The 20442-nt window shown below is 38.9% G+C and overlaps 1 protein-coding gene across 2 annotated transcripts in view; it reads left to right on the top strand.

The window, feature by feature from the left end:
* The window catches only part of LOC126419312 (Fanconi anemia group D2 protein), a 206839-nt gene that overhangs the window by 123013 nt on the left and 63384 nt on the right, over positions 1-20442 (top strand). For both annotated transcript variants that reach the window (XM_050086492.1, XM_050086493.1), the window contains exons 15-17: positions 951-1209; positions 11460-11608; positions 15649-15883. In XM_050086492.1, coding sequence (XP_049942449.1) covers positions 951-1209; positions 11460-11608; positions 15649-15883 — 643 coding nt within the window. The remainder of the gene's footprint in view (positions 1-950; positions 1210-11459; positions 11609-15648; positions 15884-20442) is intronic.

The raw sequence follows: 20442 nt of genomic DNA, 5'->3' as shown, positions 1-20442 counted from the left end.
TGTTGTTGATAGTATTGATGAGCTCTGGGAATGCATTGTGAATAGATTTCAGTGCTTTCAGAACACATCTGGAGTTTTTGAACATTTACGGGTATCAATAAGGAGACATACAGAAGCCTTCACATAAATTGTGAGTGTGTGGAACACTTGTTTTAAAGTGTTTATTCTCAAGTGCCTATTTGGAGTTGGGATCCTCTGGTTGTAATACACCGAATTGGGGAAAACATCAGTTTGTGTGGCTATGTTTCATTACTATTATTTGCTCCTTTCATTATCCTCTGCTCACCCCACTCTTCTGTAGCAGTCAAACAGCCTGTAGGTGTAGCCTGAGTTTTCTGTGTGTGAATGAAGCTTATATGTTACAAGGTATTACAGTTTAACATTATTGCTTAAACAACAACAAAATCATCAGTTATGTAAATAAATTTCTTTGGTCTCAGCTGAATTTGGAATTATCGTTAATAAGTGACATGCAACTCAATTTGTGGCCATAATAATTAGTAAACTGTAATTTGTTCTCACATACAACAAAATTGGTTCAGGGAGATTTAAAATTTCAACCTGGAAAAACTTGTGCTCTCAGGGAAATCTTTTGATGAAGTAAAGTTGTCACACCAACCTGTTCTGAATATATTGCATAATGGCAAATGCTTGTAATTACATCTGTTGCAAGACAAAACTGACTAGTTTTAAAGTATATTAAACATGATTTTTACAGCTTTCATTGAAATTATTACAACCAGGCTTTATTACACAATATTGAAGACGACTGGCAACCTGTCTCATTATCTGCGCATACAGATGCATGTGTATGTGAACCACTGAATGTGTAACTAGATGTAATGCACATTGTATAGTGTGATTGCATTCTCGTTGATAAATTTCATGATATTTTAATTCTGTCTGTGGCATAGCTTTATTAAAAGTGATGATAACTTTCTTGTCTTAAGGAATCTGGTAATCTTAAATTCATATCTACGACTCTTACGGCTCATCAAGATGCTGACTTGCTCAGGTGTACTGGATGAAATTGATGCTTTGCTTGTGTGTGGTGTCGTCATGCCAGAATATGAAGATGAGGATGATTTCAGGTACATGGAACCTGATCAGAAGCAAGTGATACTCGATTCTCTTTTCTACTGTATTAATTGGTTTAGGGAGCTGATAAATGCTTTTGTGCTTCAAAAGAGTGCTCTTTTGAAAGAGAAGGTAAGTCATTGAGAAATTTTGTTTCATACTAACATGTTTGTAATGTAAATTCAGAGTTAATATTCAAGCTTTCTTCAGCCTCTTCAGACAGATATAGAGTCTGTTGCACATTTACGCTTAATGGAATTTCATAGAAGCTAGCACTATGCAATCGTTTGGTTGTTATCTGTCAGTCATCATAAGGTTTATGGGTTTCAATATTATAGGCCACACACCAGGTTATCACATCACATCTGTATTTAATTGTAAAATTTGTGAGAAATGTGCATGCTACAGAAGGGGGGTGAGGGCATGTTGTTTTCTGTACTGGGAAGATGTTGAGTCACAGACACTGCACAACAGAAAGACTGCTAAACAAGTAAGGTTTCAGCGAAAACGACTTCTTCCGAAGTAGACAACACACACTCATGCATTCACGCAAACACAGCTCATACGCACAAGACTCGTCCTTGGCTGCCAACATCTGGCCTCAGCAGCCAGAGACAATGTGTGTGTGTGTGTGTGTGTGTGTGTGTGTGTGTGTGTGTGTGTGTGTGTGTGTGTTTATGTTTGTTTCGTGTACTTCTTAAGAAGGCCTTGTGGCCAAATGCCTATTTGTTTAGCAGTCTGTTTGTCATGCCTGTCTGCGACTCCACATCTCCACTATGTGGTGAGTACCAATATACCCTTTTATAGTATTTTCATTATTCCATCCTGTGTTTTCCATTGTTTGGTTAGTTGTATATTGCTACATTCATTATTTAAGGCTGGTTCATGAAACTTCGTAAGTAGGCTTTCTTCAGATAGTTTGCTTCACATCCTCAGATGTCTGCCAGTGCAATTTCTGCTGTGTCAATGTGACATTTGCTCGCACCTAACCTGTGACCGTTTGTGCTGCCCTTCTCTGTATCCCCCATTAGTCCTATTTAGTATTGGTCCCACATACTTGAGCAGTATCTAGGATGGGTTGCACTAGCATTCTGTAAGCAATCTTCTTTGTATACTAATTGAATTTCCTTACATTCAACCAATGAGCCAAAGTCTGTCACCTGCTTTATTGACAACTGATCCAATGCAATTATTCCATTTCATATTCCAAAAAAACCGTTACATTCATGTATTTGTATGGCTGGCCAGTGTGGCCATGCGGTTCTAGGCGCTTCAGTCTGGAACCGCGTGATCACTATGGTCGCAGGTTCGAATCCTGCCTCAGGCATGGATGTGTGTGATGTCCTTAGGTTAGTTAGGTTTAAGTAGTTCTAAGTTCTAGGGGACTGATGACCACAGATGTTAAGTCCCATAGTGCTCAGAGCCATTTGAACCATTTGTATTTGTATGAGTTGACCAATTCCAAATGTGACTCATTGATAATTTAGTCAAAGGATATACATATTTGTTTTTGTTTTTCATTTTGTGAAATGCATCATCTATGAAAAGTCTGAGATTGCTATTAATATTGTCTGCAAGCCAGGGTCCAAACACGCTTCCTTGGGGCACACCTGAAATTAATACTAGATCTGTCAGTGACTCTCCATCCAAGATAACATGCTGCATCCTCCCTATCAAGAAATCCTCTATCCAGTCAAAAATTTTCCTTGTTACCCCATTCCATCACACTTTTGACAATAAGTGAAGGTATTGGACTGAGTCAAATGCATTTAGGAAATCAAGAAATGCTGCGTCTATCTGACTTCATTGATCCATGTTTTTCAGGATGTTGTGAGAGAGAAGCTTGAGTTGGAATATCAACAGTATTAGGAAAAGGTCAGAGTGCTGCTCACTGTAAAGATGACCCATTGAGTTGCAGGCAGACACAATGGGAAGTCTATTAAACATTATAATTTTTTGGCCAAAGCCTTCTTCAGCAAACTTGCTCATGTGCACGCGCTCACACACACACACACACACACACACACACAAAATTACTACCACTGGCAACTCTGATAGAATGCAACTGTTGCATGAATAGCAATATGGAGTGGAGCAGGAGAGGGGAAGGGATAGTGCAGGGTATGTGTGTGGGGGGGGGGGGGGGGGGGGAAGAGCACTGGTGGGGCGTACAGGTGCTAGAGACTGCCAGACGCAGCATTTGGAGACGTTACATGAGGGTTGCATTTCACATATTCGATATTTTCAAAATACATTCAGGTTGACGAGATACTTTACATCTGTGGGTACTGTGCAAATCACATTTAAGTGCCTGGCAGTGTGTTCATCGAACCACCTTCACAATTCTCTATTGTTACAGTCTCAAATAGGGCAGGGAAAGACTGAACACCTGTATCTTTCCATATGAGCTCTGATTTCCCTTATTTTATCACGATGGTCATTTCTCCGTATGTCGATCTGTGTCAATAAAATATTTTCACATTCGGAGGAGAAAGCTGGTGATTGGAATTTCGTGAGAAAGTTCTACCGCAACCAAAAACACCTTTGTTTTAATGATGTCCATTCCGAATCCTGTATCATTTGAGTGATTCTCTCTCCCCAATTTGGCAATAATACAAAACATTGTGCACTACTTTGAACTTTTTGATGTACTCCGTCAATCCTGTCAGGTAAGGCTCCAACACTATGCAACAGTATTCTGAAAGAGGACAGGCAGGCATAGTGTAGGCAGTCTCCTTAGTGGATCTTTTACATTTTATAAGTGTCCTGTCAATAAAATGCAGTCTTTCGTTAGCCTTCCCCACAAAATTTTCTATGAGTGCCTTTCAGTTAAAGTTGTTCGTAACTGTAATTCCTAGGTATTTAGTTGAATTTATGGCCTTAGGATTTGACTGATTTATTGTGTAACTGCAGTTTAATGGATTCTTTTTAGCACTCATGTGGATTACCTCACACTTTTCGTTATTTAGGGTGAGTTTCCAGTTTCGCGCCATATAGATACTTTTCTATGTCATTTTGCAATTTGTTTTGATCATCTGCAAACAACCTAAGAGGGCTGCTCAGGTTGTCCCCCAAATCGTTCATATATATATAAGGAACACTACCTTGGGGAATGCCAGAAATCACTTTTGTTTTACTTGATGACTTTCCGTCAGTTACTGTGAACTGTGACCTCTCTGACAGAAAATCATAAATTCAGTCGCATAACTGAGACAATATTCCATGAGCACACAATTTCACTACAAGCTGCTTGTGTGGTACAGTGTCAAAAGCCTTCCGAAATCCATAAATATGGAATCAGTTTTAAATCCCTTGTCAATAGCACTCAACACTTCATGCGAGTAAAGAGCTAGTTGAGTTTCACAAGAATGATGTTTTCTATATTCATGTTGACTGTGTGTCAGTAGACTATTTTCTTCGAGGTAATTCATAATGTTTGAACAAAATATATGTTCTAAAATCCTGCTGCATATCAAGGGTAATGATATGGGCCTGTCATTTAGTGGATTACTCCTACTACCTTTCTTGAATATTGGTGTGACCTGTGCAACTTTCCAGTCTTTGGGATGGATCTTTCGTTGAGCGAATGGTTGTATATGATTGTTAAGTATGGAGCTATTGCATCAGCATACTCTGAAAGGAACCTAATTGGTATACAGTCTGGACTAGGAGACTTGTTTTTATTAAGTGATTTAAGTTGCTTCTCTACTCCGAGGATATTTACTTTTATGTTACTCATGTTGGCAGCAGTTCTTGATTCGAATTCTGGAATATTTACTTAGTTTTCTTTTGTAAAGGCATTTCGAAAGGCTGTGTTTAGTAACTCTGCTTTGGCAGCACTGTCTTCGATAATATCTCTACTACAATTGCGCAGAGAGGGTGTTGATTGTGTCTTGCTGCTAGCATACTTTACATACACCCAGAATCTCTTTGGATTTGCTGCCAGGTTTGGAGACAAAGTTTTGTTGTGGAAACTGTTTGAAGCATCTCACATTGAAGTCCATGATAAATTTCGAGCTTCTGTAAAAGATCGCCAATCTTTGGGATTTTGCATCTGTTTTAATTTGTCATGGTTGTTTCATTGTTTCTGCAACAATGTTCTAACCTGTTTTGTGTACCAAGGAGGATCAGCTCTGTCATTTGCTAATTTATTTGGTATAAATCTCTCAATTGCTGCCAATACTATTTCTATGAATTACAGCCACATCTGGTCTATGCTTATGTTGTTAATTTGGAAGAAATGGAAATTGTCTCTCAGGAAGGCGTCAAGTGAATTTTTACCTGCTTTTTTGAATAGGTATATTTTTCATTTATTTTTGGAGGTTTTGGGGGGTTACAATATTCAATCTCACTACGACGACCCTGTGCTCACTAATACCTTTATCCATTTTGATGCTCATTATTAACTCAGGATTATTTGTTGCTAAGAGGTTAGAATATTTTCTAAGGTTCTACAACAAATGGATGTCAAGGCTACTGGATGGTAGTTCTGTGGATCATTCTGCTATCCTTTTCCTGGGTGGGTGTGACTTGTGCTCCCTCCCAACTACTTGACACTTAAAAGAAGGCTAACTCATCCGTAAATTGAGTATAGAATATAATAGGGGTTCCAACAGGCCCTGGACCTTCGTTCATGTCAGTGATTTCAGGTGCTTCTCAATACTGCTGACACTAATACTTATTTCCGTCATCTTCTCAGTTGTACGAGGATTAAATTGGGGAAATACTCCAGGGTTTTCTTTTGTAGGGGGACATTTGAAAACGGAGTTCACCATTTCTGGTTTTGCTTTGCTTTCTTCAGTTTCATTTCGTATCTCAGCCATGAGTGTCTGGTCACTAACTTAGATACCATTAACAGCCTTTAAATATGACCAGACTTCCTATGGGTTTTGTGATAGATCCTATGACAATATTGTGTTAATATAGTCACTGATGGCCTCATGCATTGCCCTCATGACAACCAAATGTGTTTCATTAAGCATCTCCCTAGCTACAGTACTATGTTTTGTTTTACACTTATTATGCATTAGTCTACATTTTTTTTTAGAAGTTTGTTTACAGTGATTGTATACTGTGAAGAGTCCTTCCTGTCATGAACTGTTCTATTAGGTACCTTTCTATTGAGTGCTTGGTGAATGAGTCTTCTAGCACTGAGCCATAGTACTACGTACTCCTCCCAAGAGCTAAATGTTTTGAGTTCCTTATTGAAATTCAACACTACTGCTTCTATCTAATTTGCTGAATGTATAAATCCTTCTACTTGTTTTAGTGACCCCTTGTGCTTTGCTAATAATTGGTGCTGAAAAAATCTTACGGTCACTGATACCTAGAGAGCTGAAAATGTAGCATCTATTTTTGCAAAATTCACATCTATTGTTGGCTAAAATCGTATCTGTATGTTTCTTTGTAAATGGTTACATGAACAAATTTATAAGGTTCTCACACTATTTGCCTTCAGGCAAAGACTTAATATGTTGTAATAACTTTCTGGTGATAGATGAGCTTTTTGACTGGAATATTTTCTTTTTCAAAATCTTCTGTAGTTTTTCCCAAAATGATCTTGGCCTGTTTTCTTCCTCTGGCACTGTTTCGTGACGTTATTTTTCTCTTCCCATCCAATTTGACAATTAAAATATCTGCAGAATATTAATTTCAACCTTTCTGTGGAGATTCATTGCTGTGTGGCCCACATTTTTGGCAATGACACTGATAGCACTGACAAGGCATTTCATATAGAAATAGAACTGAAAATAACTATTTTCACATTAGGGGAAGAATTTTGGCACAGTCAAAATACATTGAAAGGTTTTGTTTTCAAGTCGCTATAGTGCAGACACTATAAACTGGCAGTCAGTCCCAATTGTAAGCAAACTGAAACTATGCTCATCAGGGAGTTGAGGAGTGGTGTGGGGAAACAAAGTGCTGCCTCCATCTCGTAGGGCAGCTGGTCTTCACACTGGTTCTGTTTTTCTTTGAAAGCAGCACTGGCACAAGGCCACAGGGATGATCACTGATTCCTTCTGGTGTTGTGAAGGTTGTAATTGAACTCCGTGATGCAGCAGGATTAATATCTTCGTTCATTTCAAAATAAGAAAAGAAGACAATGAGTGTCACGCAGAAGAAAGCATTTGGTAACAGCTACTATGCAAATACTCGTTGAGATTGGCAGTGTCGTAAACAAGGTCATCCTGGCCCAACTGCCATGTTAAATGTGTCTGCATTATGCCAATTTTTTTTAACTTTAGAGCAGATGAACATATGTGTTTCTTTGTTCTAAGGCGCTAGGTCCCATGACTAAGTACTGTGTTGCATGTATTTTATACAGGCCATTCAACCGCCCATAATTAGCGTGGCACCAGAACATCGAGCACACTGATACATCATTGCATGCTGCCCTTTTTATTTTGCAAACATGTTCTTAACACATTATTTTTCCAAATTGGCTTCTTTAGATGATTTGCAATACTGGTAGCCAAAAGTTGGTTATGTTTTCAAGAGTTATGTGCTGAAAATAAAGCTGTTACAAACTGTCTGATAAAATAGTTTATCTGGATACAGTTTGCTGTGAAATAGTGTCTGTTAGATAATTTCAGGTTTTCACATTTTGAGGCAGGATTCACATCTATAGTGGCATTTATCACGGAATGGGAATTTTTCAGGTCCCTGCTTATACCAGATTTTATGTGGACATCATCAAAAAGGTGAGGTCTATTCGTTGCTGTCAGATCTAACAGATTTCCATTATGGATGGGCTCCTAATCAATCTGTTCTAGGTAATTTTCTGAGAAAGCATTTAGTAATGTTTCACGGAACATCTTGTGATGCCTACCACTTACAAAACTGTAATTTTCCCAATTGATTGTTGGATGGTTAAAATCTCCTCTGATGACTATGTGCTAGTGAACTTATGTTTTGTCTAAAATTTTCAGTTACATCTGGAGGTAAATGTGGTGATGAATATAAGTATATGATCATAAGTTTATGACACCCCTCTGCCACCCACCACCCACCCTTGATATCTAGTCTTGTTCAGATAGTCCTGCATGCAGTTTCAATTTCTATCTCAGTGCGTATGAATTACTATCTTCTACACACTACCTCCATTTACCATTAGCCTGTGTTTTTTTTATACGCTTAAATGTTCCTCAAAATTCTCACTTGTAACCAGTTCTGTAGGAGCAATTTGAACTCTGGCACTTTGTCGTGAATGCTTTGACACTTCCATGTCCCCTACAGCTATTGTTATCTAGACGGGATGGGGAGTCGCCTACTCTAAAGCACCCTTGTGTGCACCCCACACTCAGTCAGCTACCTGGGTAGCAGCCATTGATATGTGTAGATCCATTTAGGGGGACTCTATAGCGCTCAACCCTAAGGTGCAAGTCTAGTAAGTCACGGCCTAGCTTGTCACACAATCTTTGAAGTCTCTGCCTTAAGCCTTCCACTTGACACAGAACCAGAGGACCATGATTGATCTGGGGACAATGCTGCACATTGTGAACCCCGTTGAGACTTCATGAACAAGGCTAGTCTTCTCAACCTTCTCTGCCAGTCACTGAAATGATCCAAGCATTACCTCAGAGCCCAAACCAAAGGCATCATTTGTTCCAATCTGTGCCACAAACTACAGTTGGTTACACCCTGTTCCCTCGGCAGTTGTCACAATAGCCTCTTCAACATTTTGAATGAGGTCCTCAGGCTTATACACTGAATGCTGCTGGCATTTCTTCCCATTCCTTGCTACCATTTCTATAAGGGGCATCAAAGATTGGAGCACAGCTCCCCCCATAGCCATGGTTCCCTCCTGTTAGATGTCAGTGTCTGTTGGTGAATCAGTATCTGGATGACTTGGGATGGGTCATTTACCATGACCAAATATGTTTCTTTTTTGCTGTCATGTAATATTTATTATTATTATTTTTTTTTATTTTCTCAAGGAAAGGATGGGTTCTTTATTTCAGTTTCTATGGTAATGTGTCACATTACCAACAACTTTAATCTTGGCACAATTCAGTGCACCTTTAACCCATACAGACACAGACTCTTTTGTGTTTACTTCCCCTTGACATGGGACACAGCGTGTTTTCCAATTGGCTCAGTTTCGTTTTTACTGAAAGACAGGACCTCAAACTTGTTGTTTAGAGGAATGGGTATAATACCCTAAGTTTTCTCTGGTGCCTGTCGCCTTTGTACAGGACACCTAGTCTTACGTCTAGCATATAACTCAAAATCAAGTGTGGAAGTATTGATAGGTATCATACTTCTTGTGAGGGAGACAGGATCCACAAGAACGAATAGTATTTGATGTCCTTTGGTATCTCTGGTACACCACACATGGGAAATCTCCCGAGACATGCATTCACTGCAGCCTCTAATCATTTGACAGTAGTCAGGGTTATATCCAGCAGCTTATGATTGTTAACTAACTCATCCCATATTTGACAACAGAATTTAGTGGGGCTGCATTGTGAATGGTGCAGTGATTTACTGAACGGCAAACAAGTAACTATAAAATAAGCATGCTGATCTCTTTGCATTACTGAACCTGTTAAGCTTAAAGTATTACTAATTACCTTTAAGAGCTGAAGCAGTTAATACACAAAATGAGATTTCTATTAAGACAACAAAAAAAACTTAAGCTAAAACTTATTAATGTGCTGAAACTTTTTTGATGTAATATTTGATAACAAACTTAAAAATAACTCTAATTTATGATAAATGCAGACATATACACTCCTGCTGAAAGGGAAACAAAAGTTTAACTTCTGAAAATTCTCAGAAATGTACATTAATTCACATTGACATACACTGAAATTAAGGGTGAATGATTCTTTGAATGGGGACATGGCTACTAAAAGTGTAACATAACAGCACAAAATACTTTTTTTTTTCTTATTTAACTGCAGCACTTGGCCTTCAGAAATGCAAAATGCATCATGATTCGTGCACTAGTTTATGTACAATCAACACGTAAAGCATGTTTAAATTTTACATAAGGTTTTGAGCCTAAATTTTTGATGTGAATTCATCTGATCATGTGATTTTACTCTGACACAAAAGAAATACTGGAAGTCAGTTTATATACATAAATATGAATGAATAAATGTGTAAATTGTGCAGATTTTGCGTTTAACTGGTTTTGTGATGCCTTTTACTCTGGAGTGCTAAAATTGAACCCTGCAGCATCAATATACATCACAAAAACAAAATAATGGAAAATCCAGGGCAGAATAATGACAATATTATGAAAAGGGAGGATTGCTACTCACCATATAGCAGAAATGCTGACACCCAAACCTCCAGATGTCAGACACACAGATCGGTACCAGATGTTGTATGTAGATATAGTATCAACCAAAACACAGATTTAATTCATGTTGTCTGCTGTCACCCAGTAGAACATCCCTAAACAGTAATCTAAAGTAACATCAGAACTACGAAACATAGGAAAAGCGTATTTGTGAGCAATTGACTTGAAGATCTTGCATAGGTGACTTGGTAGAGCATCAGAGCATTGTACCAAAGGTCCCGTGTTCAAATGCCACTGATTAAAATTTTTTTTAATTGTTCATGCATGAAACTGTTATATGGGAGAACATTTTCCTGACATGTGAAATAACTTTTTGTAGTTTGCAGCAGTGTTCCTTTGGCAGTGTGCTTTCGCTTCATTAGTTAAAAATAGAAAACCTGTAGGTACATTTGTATGGATAGGTGTGGTGTTCAGTTGGACAGATATATAAAAAATATACTCCATAGGTTTCCTACTTTAAAGTAATGAAGCGAAAGCAGACTGCCATAATAACACTACTACAAACTCTGAAAAACCCTTTTACATGTCAGGAAAATTTTCTCCCATGTAACAGTTTCATGTGTAAACAGTTTATAAAAATTGTAATCAGTGGGGTTTGAACACAGAACCTTTGGTACGATGATCTGATGTTGAATCAACTCACCTATGCGAGATCAAATCAGTTGCTCACAGATACGCTTTTCGTATTCTCCGTAGTTCTGGTGTTCCTTTTAATTACCATTTACGCATGTTCAGCACACAACAGGAACTAAATCGGTGGTTTGGTTGAGACTCCATCAACATACAACGTTTGGTAGCGATCTGAGTGTCTGACATCTGGAGGTTTGGGTGTGAGTAGCAGCTTCTGGCCAAACAGGCCTTCTTACACACACAAACACACACACAGACACACAAACACACAGACACACACACACACCAGAGCACCGTCTGGCTGCCAAGGAAGGACTGTGAGCATAAATCATAATATTGTCATTATTCCATCCTGGATTTCCCAATGTTATATTACAAAAATAGTGTCATTAGAAATAATGCAGGAATAATTATTGCTCTGAAATCAGTTTGTCTACAACAGGTCATGGTGCGCTTGCGTCAGGTGGTTGATCTGGAACATCGCTTGGCTGTGCTGATGTTAAGAGCTCCAGAGGGCTATGAACCTCCGCCATGCCAGTTCTATGCCACACAGCCTGTTACTCAAATTAGCAAAAAGCCAGCTCGTGATGGGTAATATTTTAATTGTATTCTGAATTGTTTTGTGTCATCCTTTTCTTAACACCCTCTTCAGTGACAAATGCACGAATTTGCTTGTTAGGAACATTAGATAGTGTGCTTTGACAAAAAGTTTGCAGAAAAAATAAGTTAGTGTTACATAAAGATTACCGTATTTACTCGAGTATAAGATGACCCTAATTATCAGACAACACCCCTTTTTTTCAAGAGGCTTCTTGAGAAAAATTTATTTTTAACATATTCTGACCAAGCAAAATTACCAACTGTTTTACTGAGTTGAAATATCTGCCAAAAAAGTTAACATTATACTTATTTTAAATTATGCCATTTATTGATTGTCTACATTTTGATAATACAAGGATTAATAAAATATATGAAAAGAAATGGTTTGCATTAATTTGCGCACAGTTTTCTTTTGTATGTTGTTCACTTACTAATGTTGTCTTGTCTGAAGTATCACTATTTTTAATCATAATCCTAATAGCAGATAAGTGAAATTTATATCTTCATTGTCATAAATATTTGGCTGTTTCTTCTGAGTATGTTGCAATTTCTGAGGTTGTGGTTATCGTGGGACTGGAGAAACAGCTGTTTTTATCTGGATGCATATTGGATTGCATTTCTATGCTGACATGAGAATGTAACAATGTCTCTTGCTTTCAAACATATCATCTGTAACCCACTGTATCATTGACTGCATAGGACTAGCAGCTGACACACCTCCTTTCATTCCCATCATGTCTCAGTGAGCATCAACAACATTGCAGCATGAAACACATAAATACACCACTGGCCCCTATGTAGACTTTTACTGTCTGCTGCAGAATTGAGTATTATAGTTGAGTATTTGCCCAGTTTTAGTAATTTCAATTTCAGCTACAAATGGATTCAGGCAAACTCCAGTTTAAATGTGGTAGATGTTCCTAAAAAGCCAAAGTATGTGATATAGATTCCCTTGTTGGCAACATGACATAATTTGCTGCTTGTTCATTACTCCAATCTTTGCACTCACATAGTCCTCAACCAGCTTGGTGTCACTGTTTCCCCTCTGTAGTGCTGTGCTTCAGCAGCTGTAAAACACGCATTGCAATATCTTCTAGTGTGCAAGTAGTTTGTAACAAAAGAAACTAATATGTTAATAAAAGATCGCAATCTCAATTCATTCTAATTCTCAAACTTTGCTCGTCCCACCATCTAATGATGTCTGTTGGCAGTATCTCCACGATGGCTCTTGCTGCTGTAATTTATTCTCATGATAACAATTATAGTTTAATATGATTTATTTTGTTTGTTAGACATTTTATTGTGGATTAATTTTTCTTCTTGTTTCATTTGAATTTCACGATCATGTTGTAAAGCTGATTAAAAACTGGTAAAATTTTTATCCAGTTTTCTGGTACTTGAACAGCAACCAAATTCTTCGCTTTCAACCCACTTAGTAAATCAATATAGTTTCTTAAAATCAAATAAATTACTGAATCAAGTGCTTCACAAACCTGTCACATTTCAAGCAGAGCAATAGATTGTTGTAGTGGCTAGTGTATAGTTCCTTGTGTCCCTTGCAGTAGCACCATGCAAGTCAAATGTCACGTGATTGTTCAGTATCAGTACTGTATGAGCATTTCAACATACTGGGAAGTCTTGAGCCTGTTCGTAAACGAATATCACTTACCCAGCCTTGCCCTTCCGAATTCTTCAAAATAAATCTACATGTGACCTCAATAGCCAAACCTTCATCTATAAACATAAAGACAATGCCTATGTACTCCATCAAACAATGTTAAAGTGTTAATGTCAGCAGCAATAGTTTACTCCGTGAATATAAAATTACCTGTATTTTTCAAATGATGGATTTGGGAAAAAACCTCGTCTTATAATCAGGTAAATACAGTAATATTCTAATCATAAAATATTTATACAGACAAACAGTGGAAAATCCTAGATTAATTCCTTCATATAGTGGAGATGCTGAGTCACAGATAGATGCAACAAAAGTACTGTCACAAATAAAGCTTGTGGCCAGTAAGGCCTTCGTCTAAAATGGACTACACACACACACACACACACACACACACACACACACACACACACACACGACTGCAGTCTCAGGCGACTGTAGCCACACTGGGAGCAGCAGCACCAGTGCATGATGGGAGTGGTGACGGGGTGGCTGTAAGGAGGAGACTGGGGTGGGGAAGGGGACAAATAGTAGGGAAGGGGTGGCGGAGAGTGCAATGCGGCTGGGGAGCTGCAGGGATGGGGTGGAGAGAGGGTAGGGCAGCTGTGTGCAGTCGGGAGGTTAGACGGAGGGAATGGGAGAGGTGAGGAGGGGGGGGAAGGTTGGGGCCAGGAGGGTTATGAGAATGTATGATACATTGCAGGAAAAGTTCCCACCTGTGCAATTCAGAAAAGCTGGTGTTGGTGGGAAGGATCCATATAGCACAAGCTGTGAAGCAGTAGCTGCAACAAAGGATGTCATGTTTGGCAGCATGCTCAGCAACAGGGTGGTCCATTTGTTTGTCGGTGGCTGTTCATGTGAACAGACAGCTTACTAGTTGCCGCGCCCACATAGAATGCAGCATAGTGGTTGCAGCTTAACTTGTAGTCACATGACTGGATTCACTGGTAGACCTGCTTTTGACGGGATAGGTGATGTTAGTGACCGGACTGGTGTAGGTGGTGGTGGTGGTGGTGGTGGTGGTAGGACAGATGTTGCATCTAGGTCTGTTACAGGAGTATGAGCCATGGGGTAAGGGTTTGGGAGCAGGGGTTGTGTAGGGATGGATGAGTGTATTGTGTACATTCAGTGGATGGTGGAATACCACAGTGAGAAGGCTGGGAAGGATAGTGGGCAGGACATTTCTTATTTCAGGGCACAATGAGAGGTAGTCGACTACCTCTCATCATGCTGTGAAAGCAGTCATGTGATCTACAAGCTATGCTGCAACCACAGTGCTGCGTTCTATGTGGGCATGACAACCAACAAGATGACCACTCTATTGCTGAGCTTGCTGCCAAACATGACATCCTTCATTTCAATGACTGCTTCACAGCCTGTACCATATGGATCCTTCCCACCAACACCAGCTTTTTCGAACTGCGCAGGTGTGAACTTTACCTGCAGTATATCCTACGTTCCCATAACCCTCCTTGCCTCAACCTTCAATAGTCATTGTCCTCACCCATCCAGCCCCTTCCCTGTTCCCATTCCAGCACTACACAACCGTCATTCCACCACCCACCTCATCTTTTACTTCTCTCCTTTCCCTCATATCTCTCCCCTGCCCTCTGTCTAACCTCTCAACTGCACATAGCTGCCCTACCCTCTCTCCACCTCATCCCTGCATGCTCCCCAGCAACACTGCACTCTCCGCCATCCCTACCCTACTATCTCTCCCCCTCCTTGCCCCAGACTCCTCGTTACCTCCACCCAGTTGCCACTCCCAGCGAGCACTGGTGCTGCTGCTCACAGTATGGCTACAGTTGCCTGAGACTGCAGTTGTGTGTGTGTGTGTGTGTGTGTGTGTGTGTGTGTGTGTGTGTGTGTGTGTGTCTATTTTAGACGAAGGCCTTATTGGCCAAAAGCTTTATTTGTGACAGTCTTTTTTGTTGTGCCTATCTGCAACTCAGCATCTCTGCTGTATGGTGAGTAGCAACTTTCCTTTTCATAATATTGTTACATTCCATCCTGGATTTTACATTGCTTGTTTAGATTAATTTCTTCTTCAGACATAGAAAACTCGCGCAGATTCATGCAAGGAAAACTCACATGCACATGGCCACTGTCATCTCCAGTTGCTAAGGCATGTGTTTGTGAATTGTGAATGTGTGTGAGTTTTCTAGGTTTGATGAAAGATTTACTCAGATAGCTGAATATTTCTAGCTTTCGTTTTCATTGTGCCAGTCTGTGATTCAACACCTTCTGAGTTTGCTGGGTATCAATCTATGCTTTCCATATTTATGTGTTGTGATGTCTGTACAGGCTTATGTGTTTCAAATACACATTAATGTTTTAATCTTTTGTACATATGTAGGAAAAAACCACCTGGGAAGAGAGGCAGAAAGCGTAAAGCCTCAAAGAAAAGCAATGAGGCAGCAGAGGAGGAGGATGAACCAGAAGTGGAAGAAGAAGTAGCCCCAGCTGCTGCATCAAACATCACTTCTTCGGGTACACTGTCAGTCGATATGAGGCATCACTTCCTGCGAGAACTAGATGTCGATGTTCTTGTTTTGCTGTGTCGACCTCTAAATACAGATGAGACCACATCAGTAAGTCAGTTGGGTGTAACTTGTTTGTATATTACATTCAGTTTCATTTTGTTTGTGTACCAAATTAGTTTTACATTTAGCCATAGTTTGCTTCATTGTATTGAAGGATATCTTACTCACTTCATTATACATATATAACTGTCATTTTTCTGTTCATACTAGATGACTCGGTGAGACAGAGGCTGATATTATGAGGGGCACTCAATATGTAACGAAACACTTTTTTTTTCTAAAATCAGGTTAGTTTTATTGAGGATTCTAATAAACCATATTATTCCCCACTCTTTTGGCTGCAGAATCTTATTTTTCAACATAATCTCCTTTAAAAGTGCCGAATTTATGCCACCTGACCGGAAGAGTCAATTTTCCCCCATTGTACCCCTCATCTACTCAACATCAGTAACCTCCCCCATTACCCATGCATTGCGTCCTATGGAGTGCATCCTTCATTGTGCCAAAAAGATGTAAGTCGGAAGGCTGGACATCCGGGCTGTACAGGGGACAAGGAAGAACAGTCCATTGAAGTTTTCTGAGCTTCTCCTGCATGCGCTGACTTGTATGATGTCTTGTGTTTTCAAGAAGAAGGAGAAGTTTGTTTGCATTTTTGTGGTGACGAACACGCTGAAGACATTTCTTCAGTTTTCCAAGGGTGGCACAACATATTTCAGTGTTGATTATTGTACCATGAGGGAGGCCACCAAACAGTATAACCCTTTCTGAGTCCAGGAAGACCATTGCCTGACTTTACCAGCTGAGAGTTCAGCTTTGAATTTTTTCTTCGGAGGAGAGGTGGTGTGGATTGCTGTTTTGTTTCTGGTTTGAAGTGATGAGCCCATGTTTCATCACCTGTGATGATTATCAACAAACAGTTGTTACCATCAGCCTTGTACTGCACAAGTAGTTTTGCACAGGTGGTCGTTCATTGCTCTTTATGACCTTCTGTTTAGGCAGTGAGGAAGCCAGTGCACACACACCTTTGAGAACCCCAACAAGTGGACGAGTATACCAGCACTGCCATCAGAGACATGCAATTGTGCAGTGAGGTGTTTGATTGTGATCTGTCAGTCACCCTGAATGAGATTGTCTGCATGTTCCAACATTGCGGAAGTCACAGCTGTGTGTGGCCGGTCTGCACGCGGGAGATTGGACATGTTTTTGGACCTTGTTGCAGTGATGACAGATGTCTTGCCCAATGACTCACCATGCTTTTGTTCATTGCCAGGTCTCCCTAGGTATTCTGCAAGTGCCTATGAGCATCTGTGATGCTCTGGTTTTCTGCCAAAATGAAAGCTCTCTGCTACCACCATTGACAGATATTTGTCTCTTCACAGTTGGAGGTTTTGAATAAATAAGAAATTTCCATTGTACACTATATCATTGAATTGCAAATTATACAAATTTAACTCATTTAAATAACAATTGTGTTCATGAGTTATAGAAATTATTTTCAATTGTTGTTTAATCTGGTGACCTTGCCATTATTAGTCTCTTTTCTTAACTGGAAGTGAACAAAATGTGATATACTACATTCCCCCCCCCCCCCCTCCCCCCCAATCCATCCAGCCACTCTCAGTTTCATCAGTGTGAGCACATTGATTGAGAACCAAACAAAACACAAATCTGTATTAGTTCCTGAAGCTGATCTTTTCTAACAATAAGTGAGAATAAATTGTCTGCTGCATCTCCAGATGAAGCACCTAAAGATTACCAACATTGCTATAAAAATGTATCCATGGCAGATAAGTCGGTAGAACACTTGCCCATGAAAGATGAAAGTCTTCGTTCAAGTCTCAGTCTGGCACACATTTTTAATCTGCCAGGAAATTTCATATCAGTGCAAACTCCACTTAGAGCGAAAATTTCATTCTGGAGAAACTTATAATTAGCTTTTGAATAGATGAGGCTAGTTCCTTTGCAAATCCTTGGCTCTGCAGTAATGACTCTCTTGATAATGAAACTTTCATAAACCAAAATCTGTTAAAGAGAAGAGAAAACAAAATTAATGCCATTGTTTAAGGGAGAAATTTGCAATGATTCCAATCCAATGACTCATAGAAAACCTCATGACCAGACTCACCCTACTTTTACATACATAAAAACATACATATCCATACAAGTAATTACAATCAGATGGCTACAGATGACAATAATTACAATCAAATGGCTTCAGATGACAATCTCCTCTCAATGGATTCCTCAAAAATTGACTGGCAAACAGTAAAAGAAAACAAAGAATAATAAATAGCAACAGAATCAGTCTTAAACATAACCATATTTTAGAAATGTCCTTACCGGTGTGTCCTGTAATCTTTTGATTTTGTTACTTACAGTTTTTCCACATTTTTCTGTTTGGAGTGAAATCGTAGTCATTGAGTTCATTCACACATCAGTTGCTATCCCTACAATATTCATTTAACATTTACTGTAAAATAAGCCTGGAAATGATCCCTTTCTGGTGAAGAACATCCTTGAAAAAACTTTAGTGTTTGCTGTAACTGTCTGGTTGCATCTTCAGTAGACGATTTCATTTCAGAAATCATGTTCTTCGGCAGTACAAGTCAACTCTTCACTACATCAACTCATACTACATAATTGTTTGCTACAAATTCCACATAGGTGATGTTAAACAAGTCAAATCCTACAACATACACTTTAGTCTTAATCCATGTGAGTTAGTTTTCCTTTTAGAGCTTAAATATGCCATACATCCAAGTTCAGCTACAAGCTAACACTCGACATTTTTATCAGCACTTCACTTTACTCAGATCCTCAGAAATGTTTCTCAAACAAATTGAGTGACAAACATAACACACAACATTTAATGTCTTTTTACTACAGTACATACATAGACAACATGATAACTATTTCATAACTACTGCTGTTACATAAATAAGACTCCTGAAATATTCCTTCTCATTTAGATTACTATGCAAAATTCAGAAGCAATCGTATGTTAGATAATTAATGTTCTAAAATGTAGTAGTGATTAATTCAGGTTCACCAAAGCAGTAGAAAGACAAAGCCTATTAAATATAGTTTCTAGAAGAAAGAAAAACATGATCTGCTTTTTTCAGAGCTGCCCGATAGGTGAAAGGCAAATTGTTAGGCCAAGTTTCCGTTACCCTGCTCATGATCTGTTACCAATCTTCCATAGTAGCCTACACATCAAATATCACTTACGCTACAGCCCTAGCTTTGCTTTACAAGCGATCATTCTATAATGACGTTCCACTTGGCAGTTCTTTTCTGGTCTGTCACTTCATTCCATTGCCACTGAATTACACCCTACCTATGCACAATATGTACTCTCATGAATCAATGCAACAAGAGCTAAGGTCCCTGACTGTGCTAGTTAAATGTATTGTTCCAGGAATCTTCTCGGTGGCCTCCTGGGTATCAAAATCGCTGACTTACTCCCTCCTTAGCATCATTAAAAGAAGATAATATCCCTGCTTTCCTTCTTATCCAATTTTACATTCTCATCGTTATCATCTTTCACCTTCACACAGTGTGGTTTTACTGTGCAAAGATCATACTGAACTAACCATTACCTACCAATCCCTATCCTATAAGACAACGACAGAAACATTATACTCATAGTAATTTAAGCATGAATTGAATTGTCAGTTCATTGTTGTCTTAAGTGCAAAGGATACCTGAAAAGAAGTAACTCATGGAGCAACTATACTTGCAACCAGTAAAAATCTATCAAACGGCAGCACAGTATTAGGAGTATAGTCATCGTAGGCCATCCAAGCTACTTGAAGCTCCATCCTATCATAAACCTTCACACGTTGACAGTGTTACTACTGCTTCTGCAATGTCTGAAAGAAAATTCACATACCTCTCATGTCCTCTTCTTCAACCAAATACTAAATTTAACTATCATGGCAAACTCGTTAAGTCACATCCAGTTGTCAACACAACTTACACCCTCTTGTCTCATAATACTGCACATAAACTAGCCCTTGAGATAATACAAGAATTGAAATATCTCCCATATAAGCATACATAGGGCAGTAAAAGAAAAAAGATTGCTGATCAGGAAAAGGAATGAAATTTGATACGATCTCGACAATCCCATACTTGCTAAGTATTTATCAACTATCGAGTGGCATATTTTCTAGGAATTCGAACTCTCTCTTTATTTAATTCTTCAAGTGTATAATGTTTCTGAGCCCAAATTTTCCCCTTATCGGGGATATTTCAACATCAAGGCATTGTCAGGTGTCTTGCTTGCTACCTGAAATGGATCAAAATAAATTACCTGGAATTTCTTTATTTTAACCTTTATTTGCTTGGATTTCTCTTAAGTATTTACCAAAATTGAGTCTCCCATTTCCAAGCTGACGGAACTGACTTTCTCATAATGTCTTCTTTTTCTCCTACCACTTTTCATTTTCAACCTTTTCATAGCTATCATCTTCCTATGTTCAACGCCAGTTCTCTAACGATAGGAAATTCTACTTCCTACATATTTATTTATTTCGTCTTTGATTATTTTGCATGCAATTGATGTTAATAATTTGCACAAATTGAATAGTACATAATGATACATA

This window comes from Schistocerca serialis, chromosome 9 (assembly GCF_023864345.2).
Source record: "Schistocerca serialis cubense isolate TAMUIC-IGC-003099 chromosome 9, iqSchSeri2.2, whole genome shotgun sequence".
NCBI classification, from domain to species: domain Eukaryota; kingdom Metazoa; phylum Arthropoda; class Insecta; order Orthoptera; family Acrididae; genus Schistocerca; species Schistocerca serialis.
Note: the sequence above shows the minus strand (reverse complement) of the source record. Positions and strands in the feature narration are given on the sequence as shown.